The sequence below is a fragment of the Dermacentor silvarum genome, chromosome 9 (genome assembly GCF_013339745.2).
Source record: "Dermacentor silvarum isolate Dsil-2018 chromosome 9, BIME_Dsil_1.4, whole genome shotgun sequence".
In the NCBI taxonomy this organism is placed as follows: domain Eukaryota; kingdom Metazoa; phylum Arthropoda; class Arachnida; order Ixodida; family Ixodidae; genus Dermacentor; species Dermacentor silvarum.
Genome location: NC_051162.1, coordinates 138,575,259 through 138,596,303, shown reverse-complemented (window position 1 = coordinate 138,596,303; position 21,045 = coordinate 138,575,259). Strand labels below are relative to the sequence as shown.

At 45.9% G+C, this 21,045-nt stretch overlaps 1 protein-coding gene across 1 annotated transcript in view; it reads left to right on the top strand.

The window, feature by feature from the left end:
- The window catches only part of LOC119464448 (venom metalloproteinase antarease-like TtrivMP_A), a 64,455-nt gene extending 48,020 nt beyond the window's left edge, over positions 1 to 16,435 (top strand). Inside the window, exons 11-14 of the mRNA XM_037725428.2 lie at positions 489 to 620; positions 2,424 to 2,574; positions 4,268 to 4,378; positions 16,170 to 16,435. Coding sequence (XP_037581356.1) covers positions 489 to 620; positions 2,424 to 2,574; positions 4,268 to 4,378; positions 16,170 to 16,211 — 436 coding nt within the window. The 3' untranslated portion in view covers positions 16,212 to 16,435. The remainder of the gene's footprint in view (positions 1 to 488; positions 621 to 2,423; positions 2,575 to 4,267; positions 4,379 to 16,169) is intronic.
- Positions 16,436 to 21,045: the final 4,610 nt, after the last annotated feature.

Here is a 21,045-nt window from a genome sequence, read left to right as displayed (position 1 = left end):
AAGGGCAACGGCGGGGCTGGGGAGGAGGAGAGAAATGTCACCAGCAGCGCAGTAGGGGTGTTGAGGGCTAGCGCGGTGGCGACGCTGGGGAGGAGGGAAATGTCAGCGGCGGCGCCCGTAGAACGTTCTGGAAATGGCGGCAGCGCGCTCGCAGCGCGCTCGCGCGACCTATATACGTCGCGGCGTGGGCTCATAGCTTCATTCCACGTCGCTGTAGGCCCAACTAGGCTTTCACCTTCACATTCTAAGAAAGTTCTAAGCATCCCCGTCATTGTTGACTGATATGTGATAACGTCATTGTATGTGCACTAACTGTTTTGCTTTTTCTCCCGCAAAACTATGTGCTAAAGTACAGAAATCTGTATATGTGACTTTAATGCATGTTCAAGGACCAGATGTAGCCGGCGCCGTATTTGTGTGCCACCGTCTTCTATCATGATAAGGAAAAAAAAAAAAAAACGCAAGTGACCCACATCACTGTTATTCAGGTTGGGTGCAGAACACGACATGAGCCCCAAGTGTCCGTGGTCCCAGGGCTACCTCATGAGTTACGCCGACGGAGGAACGAAGAAGTACCGGCTTTCGCCGTGCAGTGAAGAACAGATACGAAAAACTGTGAGGTAGGTTGTTGTAATATCTAGAAGTTTGTACTTCAAAGCAGCGTAGCTAGCTTTAGAGAAAGAAAGCAGAAGTCAATGACTTGAAAATAAACCGGGAGATTCGAGCGACTCCTTCGGTTCTGAACTCGTTTACAGCGACAGCAGCAGGCTGCTCTCACAGTGGACTCCGCCATCTGCTCATGAACAACTTGTGATGATGATGATGACCGTGATCTTTATTGGCATCCCCATGGAAACAGAGCAGCAACCAACAATCACCTTGCCTGCTTGATGTAAAATGGTTTTACTACATCTATTCAAATCCAGCATTTTGCCCCATCTCCGTGATTCATTCTTTATTCATTACCACCTGTATTTCCTATATTGTATACCTATGCTTGTCACGACTCTGGTTCTATTTAAATCTTCCCTGCTTTGTTTCCACGAGTACTGTCTCTTGCTCATGTCGACTGCTGAACAGTTAATGCTTCCATCCGGTTTTAATCCGAGCGCTTCTGGTAAGAGAACGTTTCCTACGGGTTTTGCTGGGTGAATATCTTGGGTTTCCACTACGATGTGCTGAGTCGTTTGCCACACACACTGCACCCTTCTCGTCAGTTACGCTATTGCCCATTGTCGTCTTCTAGATGTATGCAGAGACGCCAGCGCCTTCGGAGTCTGTGTTGCGCGCAAGACACCACCCAAATTACCAAATACCTAAGCTGCGCCACGGTGTAACCAGTTCACAATGGCACATAGCCATCAGTTCGAATCCTAGTGGCGATGTTAGGCAGTTTTCTTTTTTTTATTCTTCTTTCTTCTAGGGTTTTGCGTGTCAAAACTAGTTCTGATTATGAGGCACGCCGTAGTGGATGGCTCCGGAAAATTTCGATCACGGGTGTTTTCGCATTTCGCTCCTATCGAAATGCGGCCGCCGTGGCCGGAATTCAATCCCGCGACCTCGTGTTTAGCAGCCAAACACCATAGCCGCTAAGCAACTAAACAAAGAATTCTTAATAATATGGTACATTATCGAGCTCAATATATTTACGGTATTATTAATGGTTTGAATTGATGTTGTAAGTACTGGAAAACGTGGATAACTTGTGATTGTGATGCTATCAGCTGCTGCAGATTGCAGTCACTCGTTCTTGTTTATCATCACATTAGTTTTGTCGTTTTTTTCTTAGTATGCAACTCGTGTTTTATAATTGCAGATATCTAAAAGTCCACTCGTACCTTGCGTTTGAAGTGGCCATAATATTCACGGCTCCTCAAGCGCCGCGTCGCCGTCTCCTCATTCTGTCCCATGCTTTCGCGTTGTATTGACTTCGAGGCGTAGAGCTAGCCCCCGTCAACACCTTTGTTGCTTGAGAGTGAACAACAAAAGTAATGAAAAGCAAAGTTGTCGTTTGCGTCCCTTTATGTACGTGATTTTTATGCCAGTCCTTTCAAACCATGAATCTCTACGAACTTTCTCACTTTGTCATTCTTATCTTCCATAAAGGGTATCGCACTAGCGCCATCACGTTCAATTCGCCTATGCTATTGCAGAATGTAGTCAACCCTTTTTTTATTGCGATAGCAATTATATGGAAACTCTAGGCACTGACACCCTCCAGTGTTTTGACAGCAAGTTTCCATGGTCATCCAGTGAGATGCGTTCATGTTTGCTTGTGTGCGCGTGACATAATGCTTGTTAATTTAGTTAGTGTGCCTATGTTTACAAGTTTATACGGCCGATACAACTACTATACTTTATTTGTATAGCTGTCCACTAATTTCCCATCACAATCGATGCTGCGACTTTTTTTTTCTCTGTAGGAGGCTTTCGCCAACTTGTATAAGTGTGCAGTCTTCCACAAACCTAATGGAGCAACACAAAGAAGTTCCGGGCCAGAAAGTGCCTGAGGAGTACTACTGCAGACAGATACTGAAAGAAAACGCACACGGAAGGACGGTTACCCCGGTGAAGGTGAGCTGTTCAAAAACGAGCTTACATTGAGTCGTCCCTAGACGACTTCAGAGAGTGGGTCATCCAGTTAATTACTTACCTGTCGTGCTGACGGATGTCGTCATGGACGAATTATTACAACGCAGGAAAAGCGCGGAGGAAACGACATGATAAGTTGTCATTTTTGTGTGGGTGCGCGCATGCACTAGGTAGGAATACCTTTTTCTTAATGCGATGCCGTTCTGTGCGTACCCCCCTCCCCACCTAACATTCCGGAGCCTGGCTGCTTGCTGACTGCCTGGCTTTGTTCCAGCTTATTCACGGGTCTCTCTCAACGTCATTTCAATGGCGCATGATGGTTCAGAAAGGTTAACCAGCAGAAAGACACACCAGAAACGCTTAAGGATGGAGGTTGGCGGCATAGACACCACCGTTTATCAAACGGGATGCTTTTATTAGAGAGTTTTTGCGTGTCCGGTATTCGGGTAAACGCAAGCGGACTGGGTGTTTTAGCGGATGAGCAGAGGCACCTACTTCGCACTATCAGCGAAGCAGAATACACTTGGTATACTGCAGTAGTAACTCTGTGTTTGTCTGGCTGAGCTCTGTGCCACCAGGTGGCTGCACCATGCATACCACTCACGTTGGCGCCACGCTCACCCGCTGTTGCGCCTGATCTGCCTGAATTTAGCGGTATACCGGACTGCTAAATCTTTCTGCTGTATATGGCACGGCAAAGCGTCCCTCCTGTTTGTATATTCTTCATTTCTTTCGTACAACCTTAACGCTCACCTGCGCACAAATGACGCACCAAAGAGCCTAGCAATTTACTATCCCGGATGTTTCTCAGTACAGAGTGAGTTATAAGAACAATTTCATCGCCAGGAAAATTACAATGAAGCAGTTAGACAAAGCCTTATTACTACTTTATTACTATTACTGAAGCCTCATCACAAAGCATTAATACGCTTCTATTGCTTTATCACACGGAAGCTTTATCACTGCCGTGCTATTTAAGAAGGGCTTACGTGCTGTAGTAAGCCACGGTATCTCCCAAAGAAACGCTCGGTGATCAGTTATGATGTTTCAAATTGACATCTACGTCGTATGTAACAGTATTTTGGAAAGCTGCCAGTTGCTATTGACCAGCAATCTAGTATTAAAAAATTAACGTTCGCTATAACCTCCCGTGGCATCTATATTGAATTTCGTCCCCAGAGCAGCACTGCCCCAATGGACATGAATTGAACCAGGCAATGACATTCTACTGCTCCGCAGCAGAATTTTACTACCGGTGCCTCAATGATTGGCTGTATCCTATAAACAACGGACGTCCTCATGGGGTCCACTTATGGGTTTTTACAAGAGCACGTTAGCTGAAGGGAATGATTGTGTGCTTTTGAAAGAGTATTACTAAATGGGACATTATTTTAAATCATAAAATCAAACCAGTGTCATTTTCCAGTATGTATGCTGGATGGTTATCTTGGGCTAAAAACTAGATAAGAAGCTTTACGTGTCCCAAAAGACTTTACAAGACACAAGCAATGAAAGAGTGCGTGCGCAATTTACAACAGTACAACATAGACATATGAAAAGCAAGTGAATGCAGGAATTCGTGGAAATGTGAATGGGAATTGAGTGTAAAGCCAACGTCTAGAGACGAAATAAACCACGCAAAACGTTAATTTTGTAACTATTTTTATATTTTCAGACTTCGGAGCTCAGCAGCAAGTGTAAGATGTATTGTTGCTACAACATCGGGTATATGAGAACGTGCCGGCAAGTGGACATACTTGAAGGCATGGCTTGTACCTACGAAAAGGTGGGTGTAACCTATTTTTGAAAATGACACCCATGTGCTTGGAAATCTCGGAATCCTCGGAACTCACATACAGTGAGTTCATGAATTTGAAAAATTGTACCGTGGCACAAATGTTTACGGAGACAGCGCATCCTGAAAAGTGAAAGTCGCAAGTAAAATTCAAGTTTCGAAACGCGACATCTGTGTTCACTTTCAGGCACTTTGTGTTCCGCCACATGCCCGCAGGGGCGTCTGCGCAAGCAGGCGTTTGGTGAGTTGCGCCACCACGTACCTGAGCACACGGGGGTTGGACCCTCCCACGCGTAGCCGTGCGTGGCTTTGCCGTCTCTGGGGAAAGGGGGATCCTGGAGGTTGAGCTAATGCCGGGTGTTTGGACCTTTAAGGCCCCCCGGCGGAGGCAACACACCTCTTTGGCCTCTGCTTCACATAGACGGCACCTCTAGACTGACCCACCTGGAGGAAATCGGCAGTCGCCTTTTCCTGTCCCCCTCCTCAATCTTTTGTCTTTCTCTCTCACTTTTACCATCTGTCCTGTCTTCTAGTCACTTCTTCTCACTTCCGAATTTCTGGGCGGCAAGGGTTAATCTTGTGTATTATATCCAGCCTTGGATATATATATTAGGTTATAGTGGTGGTGTATAGCTGGCGTGTGCAGGTAATCTTCAAACCTTGTACCGTCCCCTTGTTGGGCTCCATGGTGGGCGGCTACCATCGCTGCCGAAATCAATAAACCTGTATGGCATTCTCATCATTCCCTAAACTACCTGATCGTCCTCTTTCAAAAAGAGGGCGCACCGAAGAAACAGCTCAATTTTTCTTTCAACGCAAAGAAACCTTTCCACGATTCCACGTCATTCATAGTGAAAACCCTCAAAAGACCGTAAGAATGATTTCACCTTTCACTGTTGCAAAAAATCTCACCGAAACAATTGGTCCCGGCTACAAAGTTACAAAGATGGCGAGCGGTGACCTCCTTCTTGAGGTCCGCGACAAACAACAACATGAGAAACTCGCAAATCTGGTCTCACTCGGTGGTGTGAACCTCACAGTGACCCCACATCGATCCATGAACACAAGCAGAGGAGTGATTTCCGACGATGATCTGCTGTACCTGACCGAGGAAGAGCTCCTAGAGGGCTGGAAGGAGCAGAATGTTACCATAGTGAAGAGAATAATAATCAAACGGGAAAACAAAGAAATTCCAACTAAACATCTGATCGTCACCTTTGCGTCCAGTGTGCTGCCAGAAACGTTAGAAACAGGATACACGAAAGTCCGAGTCCGACCATATATCCCGAACCCTAGAAGGTGTTTCAAGTGTCAGAGATATGGCCACGGTTCACAAAGCTGCCGAGGCCGACAAACCTGTGCGAAGTGTGGTGACCATGGTCACCCCTCAGATGACTGTGATGGCACACTCCACTGTTCGAACTGTGACGGTGGACATGCAGCTTACTCTAGAGCGTGCCCTACGTGGCAGAAAGAGAAGGATATAATAACCCTCAAAGTAAAAGAAAACATTTCATTCCAAGAAGCACGAAAGCGTATCTCTTTTCTTCATTCCACAGGGTATTCTGGTGCGGCGCGTAGGGGGGCAACGTCGCAGCAGACTCCGGCATCGGCCCGGTCCACAAAGAGTGTGGCCGCGGCGGTGCCACCAGCCCCCCAGGCGACAGCAGCCAGCGCTGCTGCGCCGTCTCTTAAGGAAGGCCCATCGACTTCTGGGTTGGTGGCCTCCAAGGCCCTGCTTTTCGAGGCAAGGCCCACCCCGAAAACACCCCGCTCGCTTGAGCGGAAGTCCAGCGGCTCCTTGGAGTCGATGGACACAACCCCAAGCCAGGCGGCGCATCCAGCGCCTCCGGAGCGACGCGATTCTCGCGACCGCTCCAAGAAAGACAAACCCCGGATTACGGCGCCTGGAAAGGCTCCGTAAGCCAACTAGACTCATCTCTTGACACACAGCCCAAAAACACAAACAATATGGATACACAAATATTACACTGGAACGTGAGAGGCTTAATGCACAACCTCGATGACATTAAAGAACTTTTACACAAATACAATCCAAAGGTGCTGTGTGTTCAGGAGACACATCTTAAACCCACACAAACAAACTTTCTACAGCAATACGCCCTTTTCCGGAAAGACCGGGACGAGCTGCTACAGCGTCAGGCGGTGTAGCTATAATTGCCGACAGAGGCGTTGCATGTCGGAAACTGAAACTCCAAACTCCTCTTGAAGCAGTTGCTATCGAAGCAGTGCTGTTCAATAAACTAGTCACCATCGCGTCTGTATACATCCCCCCAGGTTATCAACTCTCTAGAACAACATTTCAAAGCTTTATTGATGAACTCCATCACCCTTACATAGTCGTTGCTGATCTAAACGCACATAGTACACTGTGGGGCGACTCTCGTTGTGATGCGAGAGGACGACTAATAGAAAACTTCCTACTCTCTTCAATTGCCTGCTTGCTTAACAAAAAAGAACCAACATTCTACAGCCCTACACACAAAACATTTTCTTCCATAGACTTAAGCATAGCGTCCAGTACAATTGTGCCGTATTTGAAATGGGATGTGATCAATAACCCTTATGGAAGTGATCACTTCCCCATACTACTAAACCTTACAAAACAATCTGAGTGCTCTACACACGTTCCTCGATGGAAAGTCGACTCAGCTGACTGGGCGCGGTTTCGCGAAGAAACCCATTTGCCCTGGGACGATGTCTGTTCACTTGATATTGACGCTGCAGTAGCATACATTACAGCGTTTATTATTGATGTTGCATCAGTATGTATTCCCCAAACAAATGGGTCGCCTTCGAAACGACGTATTCCATGGTGGAATGAGGAGTGTAGGGAAGCCCGGAAAAAGCAAAACAAGGCCTGGAATCTCCTTCGTAACTCCCCGACCACAGAAAACCTAATTAACTTCAAGGCGATTAAATCACAAGGTAGAAGAACACGCCGCCGCGCTAAACGAGAAAGTTGGGAAAAGTACATATCCAGCATCAATTCTTATACAGACGAACGCAAAGCCTGGAACAGGGTAAACAAAATAAAAGGCCGCGAAACTCATCCTCTACCTGTAGTAAACACACAAGGAGACACTCTTGAGGACCAGGCTGATTGTCTAGGAGCACATTTCGAGCATATTTCCAGTACCTCCCATTATACAGATAGATTTCTAAGATATCAGCGACAAGCAGAGCGACAGCCTCTGGGTTGGAAAGACACAGCCAATGCAGCATACAATCGTCCATTTAGCATGGCGGAGTTTCAGGCTTCACTGAATTGTAGTAACGCGTCTGCTCCAGGAAGTGACAGAATACTATATGAAATGATAAAACACTTACACCCTGAAACCCACAAAACACTATTGTCACTCTTTAACACCATGTTCTCTGCCGGCTACATTCCGAATGCATGGAAAGAAGCAATTGTAATTCCTATTCTCAAGGATGGCAAGGACCCTTCTTCGGCCAGTAGCTATAGGCCTATAGCTCTGACAAGTTGTATATGCAAGCTCTTTGAGAAAATGATCAATCGCCGCCTCATCCATTTTCTTGAAAGTAACAAAATACTCGATCCCTTACAGTGCGGTTTCAGGGAAGGTAGATCCACAACAGATCACCTTGTCCGCATCGAGACAAATATTCGTGATGCCTTTGTGCACAAACAGTTTTTCTTGTCAGTATTTTTAGATATGGAAAAGGCATACGACACAACTTGGCGATTTGGAATCCTGCGTGATCTTTCTGGAATGGGAGTTCGAGGCAACTTACTGATTGTGATTCAGAGTTACCTCTCCAATCGCACGTTCCGTGTGAGAGTTGGTAACGTCCTGTCTCGTCCATTTACGCAAGAGGCTGGGGTACCTCAAGGTGGTGTGCTGAGCTGTACTTTATTTATCGTCAAAATGAACTCGCTGTATACTGTCATGCCACGTAGTATGTTTTATTCTGTGTATGTGGATGACATCCAAATAGGTTACAAATCATGCAACCTAAATATCTGCGAGCGACAAGTACAGCTTGGCTTAAATAAATTGTCTAAGTGGGCGGACGAGAACGGTTTTAAATTAAACCCTCAAAAAAGTACGTGTGTCCTCTTCTCTAACAAGAAGGGTGTACTGCGCGACCCGGTAATAGATATCAATGGAGAACGACTATCTGTAAGCCGTGAATATAAATTTCTAGGTATCATTTTAGACTGCAAGTTAAATTTTGTCCCACACCTGAAGTATCTTAAAGCAAAATGCCTCAAGACTATGAATCTGCTGAAGCTTTTGTCACGCACATCCTGGGGAAGTGACAGGAGATGCCTCATAAAGTTATACAAAAGTCTTATATTATCGCGTCTTGACTATGGAGCAGTAGTCTATAATTCTGCGAGGCCTAGTGTTTTGAAAATGCTGGATCCTATTCACCACCTAGGCATCCGCCTTGCTACAGGTGCCTTCAGGACTAGTCCTGTACAAAGCCTGTACGTCGAGTCAGACGTATGGTCTCTATTCTTCCAAAGGACATATTTAAGTTTCTCCTATGCCTTGAAGGTAAAATCCGCAGTAGACCACCCATGCCACTCAATTATTCAGGACTTGTCCACGGCCAGGCTGTTCCGTAACCGCCCAGCCACTAGGCCTCCTATGTCCCTCCGATTGGAAGCCCTGTCGGAAGAAACAGGCTTCTCTCTTCTAGAGAATGTCCTGATGGCTTCTACTAGGCTTCCACCACCTTGGGAGTGGCAGACCATCCAGTACGATGTCTCTTTTGTAGAAATATCAAAATGGGCACCTGAACCACACATACACTCGCATTTTCTTGAACTTCGGGAGAAGTATTCTTGCAGTGAATTTTATACGGACGCCTCCAAATCTTCTACTGGTGTTGCTTACGCAGCTTTGGGACCATCTTTTACAGTGTCCGGGGCACTAAATCCGCATACAAGCATTTTTACAGCGGAAGCATTCGCAATCCTTTCAGCAGTCAAACACATAAAACAAATGAATATTACAAAAGCAATTGTGTTCACAGACTCATTGAGTGTCGTTAGAGCTCTAATGAGTCTACGAAAACACAAGAACTCAGTTTATAACGAACTGTACAGCTTGCTATGCTCAGCCTACAAGGACAACCAAGTAATCATAATATGCTGGGTACCTGGCCATAGAGGTATCAAAGGCAATGTAGCTGCAGACGAAAGTGCCACTTCAGTAGTTTTTGAACATACAAACACAAACATAGCCATCCCTTTCACTGACCTAAAGCCCTTGCTGCGCCATGAATTACGGAAATATTGGCAAAGGCAGTGGGACAATCAAGTGTCAAATAAGCTACATGTAACCAAGCCAAGAATTGGGAAATGGATATCTCAGAAAACAACAAGACACAAGGAAGTGCTTCTTTGTAGGTTAAGGATAGGACATACCTATGGAACACACTCGTATCTCCTTGCAGGAAGTGATCCTCCGACATGTGATAGGTGTGGCGACATACTTACAGTTCTCCATGATCTTATCCAGTGCCCAGAAATAGAAGCTCAGCGTAAAAAGTACTTTTATCCCGCGTATCGTGAGCACATCCCTCTTCACCCAACATTCTTTCTTAGCCATGAGCCGCTTTTTGATTTTAATGCCGTCTTAAAGTTTTTAGCAGATGTAAACACGTTACAAGTCATCTGGCCAGGGTATCTGTAGCGCAGCCTCGACTTGCAGGCTGCAGCTGCAGTGGAAAAACATTTTACAGCACGTGCCTCTCAGTCCTTGATTTCAAGGACCTCTTGAGGCAATAGTGCTATTGCATATACTTTATTATGTCACCGCTGTGTAATGAAACCTTTACGCTCATAGCTCACATCATTAGTCTTTGTGATTATTTTAACACTCATATATTTTACGCAATTTATAGCGATTTGTTTTAGGCCTCTTTACAGCCACCTTTTATGTACCATTTGCATCCTACTGTCCACTCCATCTTTAATACATTCAGAACCCATCACCATGTGTCATGGCGCTCTTTGGCCATAGCTGGCCCTTGCGCCATTAAACACTACACATCATCGTGTTCCGCCACATTGGCAATGCACAAACCAGGCGGTTTCGTCGAGTGAAAGCTTTATGACAATTTTATTGTCATAGCAATTATATGGACACTCCAAGAGCATTTCTGCCATCGGCATTGCCGTCGGCGTCGTTGTCGTCGTCGCCATCGCCGTCACCGTGAGGTTCCGTATAACGTCCAATGCCGATAAAATCGTCGCCGCGCGCCGTATACGCTGTGTGTGCGAGAGAAAGCGTACGAGGGTCAGCCGGCAATCGAGGCTCAGTGTAGCCAGCGCCTCTATTATTAAAGCGAAATTTTTACGAACCTGGCAGAGCCGAGTTTTGCCGTCGCCAGCAATTTGACCTTCATTTGACCGCAGCTGTGCCGTGACCTTGGCGACGCATCCCGTGACTCGCCGAACCGAGCTCCGCCGGCGTCTGACCACTCCGCAAACGGCGTCTGACCGCCCCGCGGATATCGCCCGGCGATCTGCTTCACTGGAAAGGGTCCGGAATGCCAAGCGCGCGAAGCTAGCGTCGGAGACTGAGGAAGAGCGAGCCGTCCGGCTCGCAAAATGCTTGGACTTGTCGGTTTTATTGCGATAGCAATTATATGGACACTCAAAAGCAGATTTTTGCCGTCGGCGTCGCCGTCGCCGTCGCCGTCGCCGTGAGGTTCCGTATGACGTCAATGGAGATGAAATCGTCGCCGGTGGTAAGTGGTTCTTGAGGGAAAGGGAAAGGTTGGCGCTATCTTCTGCAGCCCTTGAGGGAGCACGGCTCAGCGCCAAGCGTCGCCGCGCGCCGAACGCTGTATGTGCGAGTGAAAGGGCGCGAGGGACGCGCGCTTTCACGGGGAGTGAACGCACGGCGGAGAACAAACGCGCGTTCTGTGCCGTGCTCCCTTAAGGGCTGCAGAAGTAGGCGTCTCTTTCCTCCTCTACAATCACCATATATGTAGAGCAAACGTGCCTTCTTCCGACGCACGAAAGGCCGTGGGGGGGAGGGGGAGGGAAGGGAGGCGACGTTTAGCTGCGGCACCAAGTGCCTATTTATATCAGAGGCTCCGGCAACAGTCACCAACGCCGCACGCATTTTGAGCAAACGCGGGCAAAACGCCGACGGCGTCGACAACAGTTCTGCGTGTTGCCGGTGCTGCTGCATGTCCAAGTTTATACAGCTGATAAAGCTGCTATCATTACGCCGTAAGCTCTCTTCAAATTTGCTATCGCAATAGATGCTTCACCTTTCAGGTGAAACTGCGACAACTTCTTTTAATTTATACCTGGCTTAACGATGAGTGTGTAGCTAAGTTTAATAATTAGAGTTAAATCAGATGTTAACCAAGTGAAACCAAGACTTAACAAGGCTAAACCAAGCTTTCGCTTTGTATATCCAGGGTTAGTAGCCATTTTTTCAATGTCAGCCAGATGCGGCCGATCCAACGGTTCACCACGCTCTTCGATCGCCCTTTCCTGTTCTCCCCCGTCGGCTAGCGCTCGCGCCTGCTTTAAGGACGTGGGGGAGAGTACACTCTGAGTGGCGCCTCACGACGGAAGTCGGAGGAAGTAATCCTTACAGACGCGTGAAGCGTCTACCGCCATATACTTAGTATACTAACTCTAGAGTAAAAGCCACCATGTTGCTACTACTCATTTTTGTACAACTAAAGATATTCAAAATATTATGCAAAAGCAAGCACTTACACGTAGCACGTAGGCACGGACAACGTTTGAAGTTCATTCCGTATATTTTTCAGAAAGTTCGGACGGCTATTTAAAGCTTTTCGCATAAAATTTAAAGTGTCTAAAAGATTGCGTTTGCAGGAGCCTTAACTAGATGGCGCTACCACACTGACGGAGGCTCGGCATCGCGTTGATTGCGCGCCTCGTCTGAATCGCATCTCGTCGTCTGCGCCTGCGCGCCTGCATAGAGTAGCAACATGGCGGCGCCCTTGCAGCTCCCGATTTCAATACATGGGCACTATGGAAGCTTTTCCTCAAGAGTTGGTCATATTAATTCTATGTTTTCCGCATCTCCAACGGAACGCCAGCGGCGCGCGCTCAGACGCGCGCGTGACGCAAGCAGTCGATGATGATGATGATGATGATTTATTGGCATCCCCTTTGGAACGGGGCGGCGATAAAGGGTCATCTAGCCTGCTTGATTTAATCAGGTATATTATACATGTGCTTTATCTAGCATTTTTGCATACCTCTCATTATTCTTTTTCTTTTTCAAAAACTTACCTTGTACCGCTACCTATGATTTTAGGAGATCAGGTCGTATCCATATTTTCCCAGATTTTTTTCCACCAGTACTCTAATCGTATCCTGCTTAGCTCTACGGCTGATCTGTTGATGTTTCCTTCCACTTTAAGCCCAAGCGCTTCTGGGAGTTGCACGTTACCTGCGGTTCTCGCTGGGTGGATCCCGTCGCATTCCATTAGGATGTGCTGAGTGGTTTCTGGATCTTTACTCGTACCCTCTGGGTAGCGTCACATGGCGGAAATTCACTGAACTCAGGCGGATGAACGGCTCCCATTGCGGAGCGAGCGATTGCACTTCCATTGCGAAAATAGAGGAGGCGCTGATGTAGCGCACGCACGCGAGGGAGGAAGGCAGGCCGGAAGCGCGCGTTCTTCTTACACGCGCGGGGGTGAGGCGACGGAGAGGTAGAGGAAGGAGGGGTGCGTGTTCTGCTCCATCGGCTGCTGCTCAGAGCGCGGCCGCGCGGACGCCGTATATTGAAAGCGATCTGCGATGTGTGCGAAGTGCGCGCCCGCGCGGGCCTCATCTTCAAAGCGATTAGCGATGGGGACAAAAAGCATGCACCGAGTGCCGAGATCATTGATATCATGAACCCTACACAATAGTACAGAATCTAATCTAATCTAATCAATCAATCAATCAATCAATCAATCAATCAATCATGTTTGTTTAACGTGCCCAGGAACAACCCTAAGGTCTGAGTGCTGGCGCACGCATACATTACAAACCAAAAACAAAACACTCAGGGAAAAATCATTAAAAACTAAATGAATAAAAATAAAAATTGTGAAAAGAAGAGAGTACCGACAACACAGCGCAAAGTAAATACAAAAGAAAAAGGAGGAGAAGGGCACTTGAACAATACATGAAATCATAACACAAGGCAAAGCTTGGAAAAGAACGATGACAAGGAGTTATGAAAGATATTAAGTTCAAGAAAGTAAGCGTTATAAAGATTCTGTATTCTGTGGACAATTGAGTGTTCGTGATGACAGGCAGGAACACGGAAAGGTCTATGTTCTCTGGTGATCTTGCGTGGGATACGGAACATGACACAGCTGAGAAGTTCGGGACACGTGAGGTTACCGTGAAGGAGTTTAAAGAGAAACGGGAGGTCAGCGCGATTACGTCGGTCGCGAAGTGAGGGCAATGACAATCCAACAGTGCTAGTACAGGGTGCAATGTCCAGGTTTGCAAAGCGGTGATTATATATGCTTAGAAACTTTTCTGGACACGATTTATAATGTCACTGTTGGATCTAGAAGAGCCATTCCAGACGACCGACGCATATTCGAGTTGAGTTGTGTTGAGTTGAGTTGAGTTGTGTATAATTTGCGGAACGGTGTAGGAGACTTGAATTCCCTCGATTGTCTGCATACAGAACCAAGAGAGCGCATACCCCGCATTGCAACACGTTTAGTGTGAGCCGAAAAGTGTAAGGTTGCATCAAAAAGTACACCAAGATCATTGATCTCGCAGACCTTACACAACGGCACAGAATCTATAGAATAAGAAAAAGAAATACTTGCTGTTTTGCGTGTGAAAGTCATGACTTTGGTCTTAGCAGCATTCAAGGTAAGGTTATTATCCTTGCACTATTTAGAAAAGGAAAACAGGTCAGACTGCAGGGCGCGACAGTCATTAACAGTGTGCATTTTCTTAAAAATCTTGATGTCATCGGCATATAGAAGGAAAGAAGAGTTCCGAATAACAGAAAGAACTTCATTAATAAAAATTAAAAAAAAGGAGTGGTCCTAATACTGATCCTTCAGGGACGCCGCTAGTTGCCATGTAAGAAGACGTTTGGCCATTGACGTTAACATAGCAGGATCTACCAAGAAGATAACTGCGCAAGAGATTCACAACTGACGAGTCAGCATCAAAGTGCGTAAGCTTGATCAGAAGCAGCGAGTGGCTGACTACATCAAAAGCCTTGCTGAGATCACAGTAAATGGTGTCAACTTGCCCCCTTTGAAGTGCCGGCGTGGAGATCTGTGTCATGAAACTTGCGAGATTTGTGATAGTGGAGCGGCCGGTGAGAAATCCATGCTGATTCGGAATGAGCGAGGTCTTCACAGTAAAAGAAAATATGTTGTGAAGAGCAAGCTCAAAAATCTTGGACGTAGCACAGAGAAGAGAAATTGGGCGATAATTCGAGACATCTGATTTACATCCAGACTTAAATACAGGAAAAACACGAGCAGTTTTCCACATGTGAGGGAAAGTGGAAGTAGTCAAAGAGTTATTAAATATAGATGTCAATACTGGAGCAAATATACTGCCGTAAGCTTTTAGAATTGCGGAGGGGATGCCATCAAGGCCGCAGGATAGGGAAGGCTTCAAGCGCTTAAGGCATTCGTGGACAAGCTCTTCATCAAACAACACCGCACTAGATGTAGGAACCGTCGTGTGCTGCTGACTGACACCAGCGTTGAAACCTGCATCTTTATATAAGGAAGAGAAATGGGCTGCAAAACAATCCGCGACTGCTTGGACTTCTGCCCCTCTAGAGTCAAGTAAGAGAAAACCCTCTCCATGTTTATTGGAGCGCTTACGGATATACTTCCAAAATTCCGCCGGCCGGTCGGAGGCGCTATTTTCCAAGAATGCCATATATGAATCTTGATTTCGCTTATAGAGACGTTTACAGAGAGCCCGAAAAAAGCGGAATTCTTCTCTGTACTCATTAGGTAACGGAATTCTGGATTTTCGGTGTGCGCGATCTTTATGCTTTAGGGCAATTATGAGTTCAGACGAAAACCAGTGGGGATGTCTAGAGCGTCTAGGCCTGTACTGAGAAATGTACTTGCGCATACTGCTCAAAACAAACTCTGTAAACTGATCTACTTGGTCATTAACATTGCTTTTTGTCTGTAACCAGTGACCAGTCGGTGGTGGACAAGGAATTATATAAACCAAGATAATCACCACGCTTATAAAGCAAAGCGTGGGGATTCATTTACGCCGCTGGAGGAGCTCTGCCTCAGTGCTGACACAGAGGCAGTTAATAATAATAATAATAATAATAATAATAATAATAATAATAATAATAATAATAATAATAATAATAATAATAATAATAATAATTGTGCACACACAAGTGTGCAATAGAGTTCAAGGAACCAACATTTAGGCGACAACAAGGAACGTATAGTAAATGGTTGGTAGTGAATAATTTGCCCACCACACACAATGATACGTTGAAGTAAATTCAAGCCTAAGCGAAACATATATTGCAGGCGTGTTTTGAGTGAAATAAATCGGGTTCTTCAAGCACGTGCGCATAGTGTGGTATTGGGGTCAGTAAATTGAAATGCCATGTTGAGTGTAGGTTTTCAGATAATATAGAGCAAAAAGCGTGTTCTGTAATAAATACTTCACCATAAACTCGCACGATCGAAACCGCATGTTTTACATGCATTAGTGGTAGTACTTCTAACTAGAAAATTAATTCTTCATTTTAATTTCTTTCAGACCTGCAGGAGAGGAGTCTGTGGGTATCACATCTGGAAATAGCTCACAGTAAATCTTATCTTCAGTCGCTGTCGTAAGAACACAGCCGGAAGTAAGGCCTTTCGAGCAATAAATTATTAATAGCGACTTATTATTCATATTTTTCTTGTTATGTCGAGGCTTTTTATCAATCACGAGATGCAGGAACAATCAGCATCCAGGCTCTCAGCTGTTGATTCACCTCATTCAATGAAGTTGCTAGCGGACCGATAATAAAGTTTTAATTTGTTGCGTGTTTGATTTTCTTTAGTCGAGAGATGTTTCAAGACATGCAATGTAGAAATGTATCGGATAATGACACTGTATCTCTGCACAATGCAAATATTAAAATAATGTTTTTGCAAACTTTTTTTCCCGTTGGTGAACGCGTTTGAGCATGGTCGTGCGAACATGTGCTTGAAATTCTAATCCGTATACGCTTTGCCTTCATAGATTCATGTCAACTTAGTGCTGATCATTATGCACAAGCGATCAAGAATTGCAAAAGGTGCAACATATTGTGACAATCGATGCGGCAAACACTGAAAAGCGTAGCTGTCGATGTAGAGCGTAGGATTCAGCGGCACACTATCTCTGGAGGACTGGCCAAGAACAGGATAGGTCTCCGCGCTGCTACAGCTATCAAATCTTTTTAAAACTTTCTTTGCCTACTTTATCTGGTTTAGCGTGTCTATCGTCTTCTGAGTCGATCAGTATCGCGGCGGATACGTTTGTGGAAATATATACGGATGTTATATGTGGCGCCGCATGCTAGTAAATGGGATAAACAATTCTTGTAACGCTGATCGACAAAGTAATGCGAGTAAGCACGCCTGGGTGCGTAACAAAAAATAGAGTCCTGCGTAAAACACTTCAGGTATTGTCGGCTCTCAGGTATCTCAAACAGAGCGACCTGTTAATAGAAAATCGTATACTATTTATGAGTTTGATTTACTCGATTTCTTTAATTTATCAACTCGACTAGTGCAACTGGGTCTGTTCCCACTCTTGGACAAACCTCAATAATGGGTACATGGGACGGTAACCCAAGAAGCCATCATCATTAGCCTATATATATGTCCACTGAAGGATGAAGGCCTCTCCCTGTGATCTCCAATTACCCCTGTCTTGCGCTAGCTGATTGCAGCTTGCGAATGCAAATTTCCTAACTTCATCACCCCACCTAGTTTTCTGCCGTCCTCGACTGCACTTCCCTTGTCTTGGTATCCATTCTGTAACTCTAATGATCCACCGGTTATCCATCCTATGCATTACATGGCCGGCCCCGCTCCGTTTTTCTCTCTTAATGTCAGCTAGAATATCGGCTATCCCCGTTTGCTCTCAGATCCACAGCGCTCTCTTCCTGTCTCTTAACGTTAGGCCTAACATTTTACAGCGTGGGCTGTTATGGGCTCATTCCAGCGGCAGTTTCGGTTCGCGGTGGTGTCCGCCGCCGCCGCCGGTGACCGTAAGCACTATCGCCGGAAATGCGAAACAAAGGACCCGGTCCTCGCCGAGATCGAACCCAGACCCGCTGCGTGGGAGTCAAATACTTTAGCACTCAGCCACGCAAGCACTTACTATCAGGCAGCAGAAAAATGCCCTCTAAGCGCGCCCTAGGCAGGCGCGCAGGCGCAGACGACCCGAGCCTCCGCCAGTATGGTGGCGCCATCTAGTTAAGGTGCCTGCAAACGCAGCGTGCCGGACATGTAAGTTGCATATAGCAATTGCAGGCTGCATGTACCGGGACCTGGTTCACTCAAGCAGGCTAGGTGACTATTTGTCGCCAGCCCGTTTTGAAGATTCCAATAAAAATCATGATCATCATGAGCAACAACAACAACGTACCATTCCACGGGTGAAGGAATGTGATATGTGCACCACGTATTCTGGATACCTCTTCAGTACACGCTATGGCGTCTCTTCGCAAGGTACGAACCGCTGCTCAAGAAGCGAATCGTAGAGCTACGTGCGCGGCTATAACCAGGCATCATCTGGCTCAACACACTGCTGTGCAGAGAGCATTACAAGCCGCAGCTCGCCGTCGTCGCCGGGCGGACAGTTCAGATCGTTCTCGTCAAAACGAGGCGAAGAGACCGCCGCGAAGACCCTGTTGTGCGTGGTGCCGAAATTGTAGCTACTCTTGAGCCGCTCCACCAGATTACGCTGTGATTGTGCTGCGTGTGCCGCACAGACCTGTGACTTTTTCGTTCCATCGCTCTTTTTGCGGTCCTTAAGTGGTTTTCGAGCTTCTTTGTTAACATCCAAGTTTCTGCCCCATATGTTAGAACCGGTAGAATGAAATGATTCTGTATCCAAGAAGTACAGAATCCTTGAAACCTACCTGGAGCAAACGATCGGCGTACAAGCGATGAACTTCATCCGGCGGTGATCGCCGTACACGCCGAGTAAAGAAACGTTGCGCCGGCCGGCGATCTGACCTGACCAGGTATTTTTGCTGGGCATACGCCGCTTCCGGAAGCGCCCACCGGGTGGCGATGAACTCGAACAATCCGTGCGCAGAACTGATCTTGCCGACAAGCCTTGCTTTCCTGTTCGTTTGTTTGTGTTGGCAGACAGTTTGCACATCGACACGAACAGAAATTTATTAATACCATCGAAATACGCGCGTCGCATGGCACCTAATATAATGTCTCCAAGAAAGTTTGTTATCCTGGATCATTAGCTTTTTAGTTTGTTATCCGTTAGCATTAGCTTTCCCCGGGTTGGGCCCTTTTTGCGCGTTTCTGTTTAGCACGGAATGATGAAACGTGCTCTTCGTCGCAAAGCCTTGGCATTCTTCCGTCGATGCTCAAAAACACTGTTGTGCGCTGTTATATGATGCCTCACTAAATAGGAAATGACGGCTGAAGGTCTACGAGGGGCAAAGTGCGTGCTAGCGCCTATTTACTCCCATATGCGTTAATTTTGTTTTCCACAGATCATACCACTACATGCACGTGGGTATGTAGAATTGGAAAATCTGTACAAAACTTCGTCACTGCCAAAAACGCACTAAACTTCAAAATTTGCAGGTTACATTAATGTTTATCACCTTGTGAGCTGATTTGAAAACTTTGAACGAGTCGCGTGCTGATGTCGGTGCTTGCTTTCGTCTGTGCAGTTCGTCGTGGTGATACGGCGCGTATTAAGCAAGGCGTAACATGATCAGACCACAGAAACCAGCTGCAATCGCTCGCGTACTTGATTTAGGTGCCTGTTAGAGAACCCCAGGTGGTTAAAAGTATTCCGGAGTCTCGTACTATGGTTTGCTTCATAGACATACTATTGCGGGTTTTCGCACGTACACCCCATAATTTACGTTATTTAGTTTTTTTTTGAGTCGCAATCGCCACAGTAACACTTCGTTGTGCTAAGTCACCAACTGTACTAGGGGTCCCTTGGCCATTTGATTATAAAATTTTGACCCTTCTTTAATGAGAGAAAAGAGTGTTGTGCGTATCGACTTGTATTAGTTGCTAACAAGCAAAAGAATTCAAAATAATTATGCGAGAGTGAAGAAAGAAAAATCTGATTGTTTATGCCTCTAGTGTTGACTTTGCTGGAAAATGAACAGACCTAACTCACAGGATATAAGTATGCTAGTCCTAAGGCAAATATTTAAGTTGAAGTGTCAGTGAATTGGGCCAACGCCCATTTCAGCTAGGGTGCAGCAAGCGTAAAAAACAGCTAAGTTATGCCATTTCCTGCTGCGTGCCGGAGTCTCAAGACTCCATGAAGCGAGAAACTGTCCGCAAAGCATTAAATGAAAAATTTTGCAATAATTTGCTCATTGATTAGAAAATGTACCCATCAAGCAGGTGTTGCCACAACTATAACAGTAATGACTAAAATGGTAATACAGTGAGAGAAATACTAGTCGCTTTTCCGCGCGTCTGCTTACGACACGTTTATTTTATTATTTTTGAGATATTTCTTTATGAATACATTACATACACCCAGGAAGGCATTGGCAGGATATAAGAATATAGAAAGTTACAAGATAAAATAAAGACGCAAAAGGAGGAGACGTTGATATGGCAAGATGTTCGAGGCCGAGCTGAAAATTTGCCTGGGGATATATCCAGTGAAGATATCCCGCAAAACTTGAAAAGAAAGATGATGCGCACGTTAGGTGTCGCGCGGTTTACCTTCTACGGCCGCCAGCGCGGCCGCGAGGTGATGATCATGATTTATTGGCATTCGTTTTGAAACGGAGCCCTCTGCTAGCAACGCCATCTCGGGGCAGCCGGGTGCTCGCACCGCATTGCATTTTTTTTTTTTTTTTTTGCTATAGGGAGTGCGCCGAATGGGATGGCCAGAGCAAAACCTGTCAGCGCGCGCAATATTGGAGGCGATGGTTCCACGAACAACAAAATAAATGAATTCAAGCTTCACAAGGACCCTACAAAATTTTCCCCACGAATGCGCATTAGGCATTTCTTCTCAGACGACAACGCACCAGACCCCGGGACGACACCGCTTAGAGCACAATGCACTTTGGCTTCTGAACCAGGCAGAACAAGACGTAGAACTTGATCTTTGTCCTAAAAATGTTACTAAAGAAATTATAAGCGAATACAAGACAGCTAAGCGACCTAAAACCATAACTGGCACGGAGAGTTGTATCATTTAAAATATTAGTTCCCGGAACGACATTGTCATTAAGGAAGCAGGTAAGAAGTGAAGTATAGTTATCTGGTCAGAAGACAAGTACAAACATGAGGCTTACAGATAGTTCAACAACCCTGAGGACTACTGTAAGCTAGAAATTGATCCGACATTACCATACACTCTGACAACTACCCACAGGTTGAAATTGCTTTTAGCCGAAGAATGAATAACACCGGCAGAATTC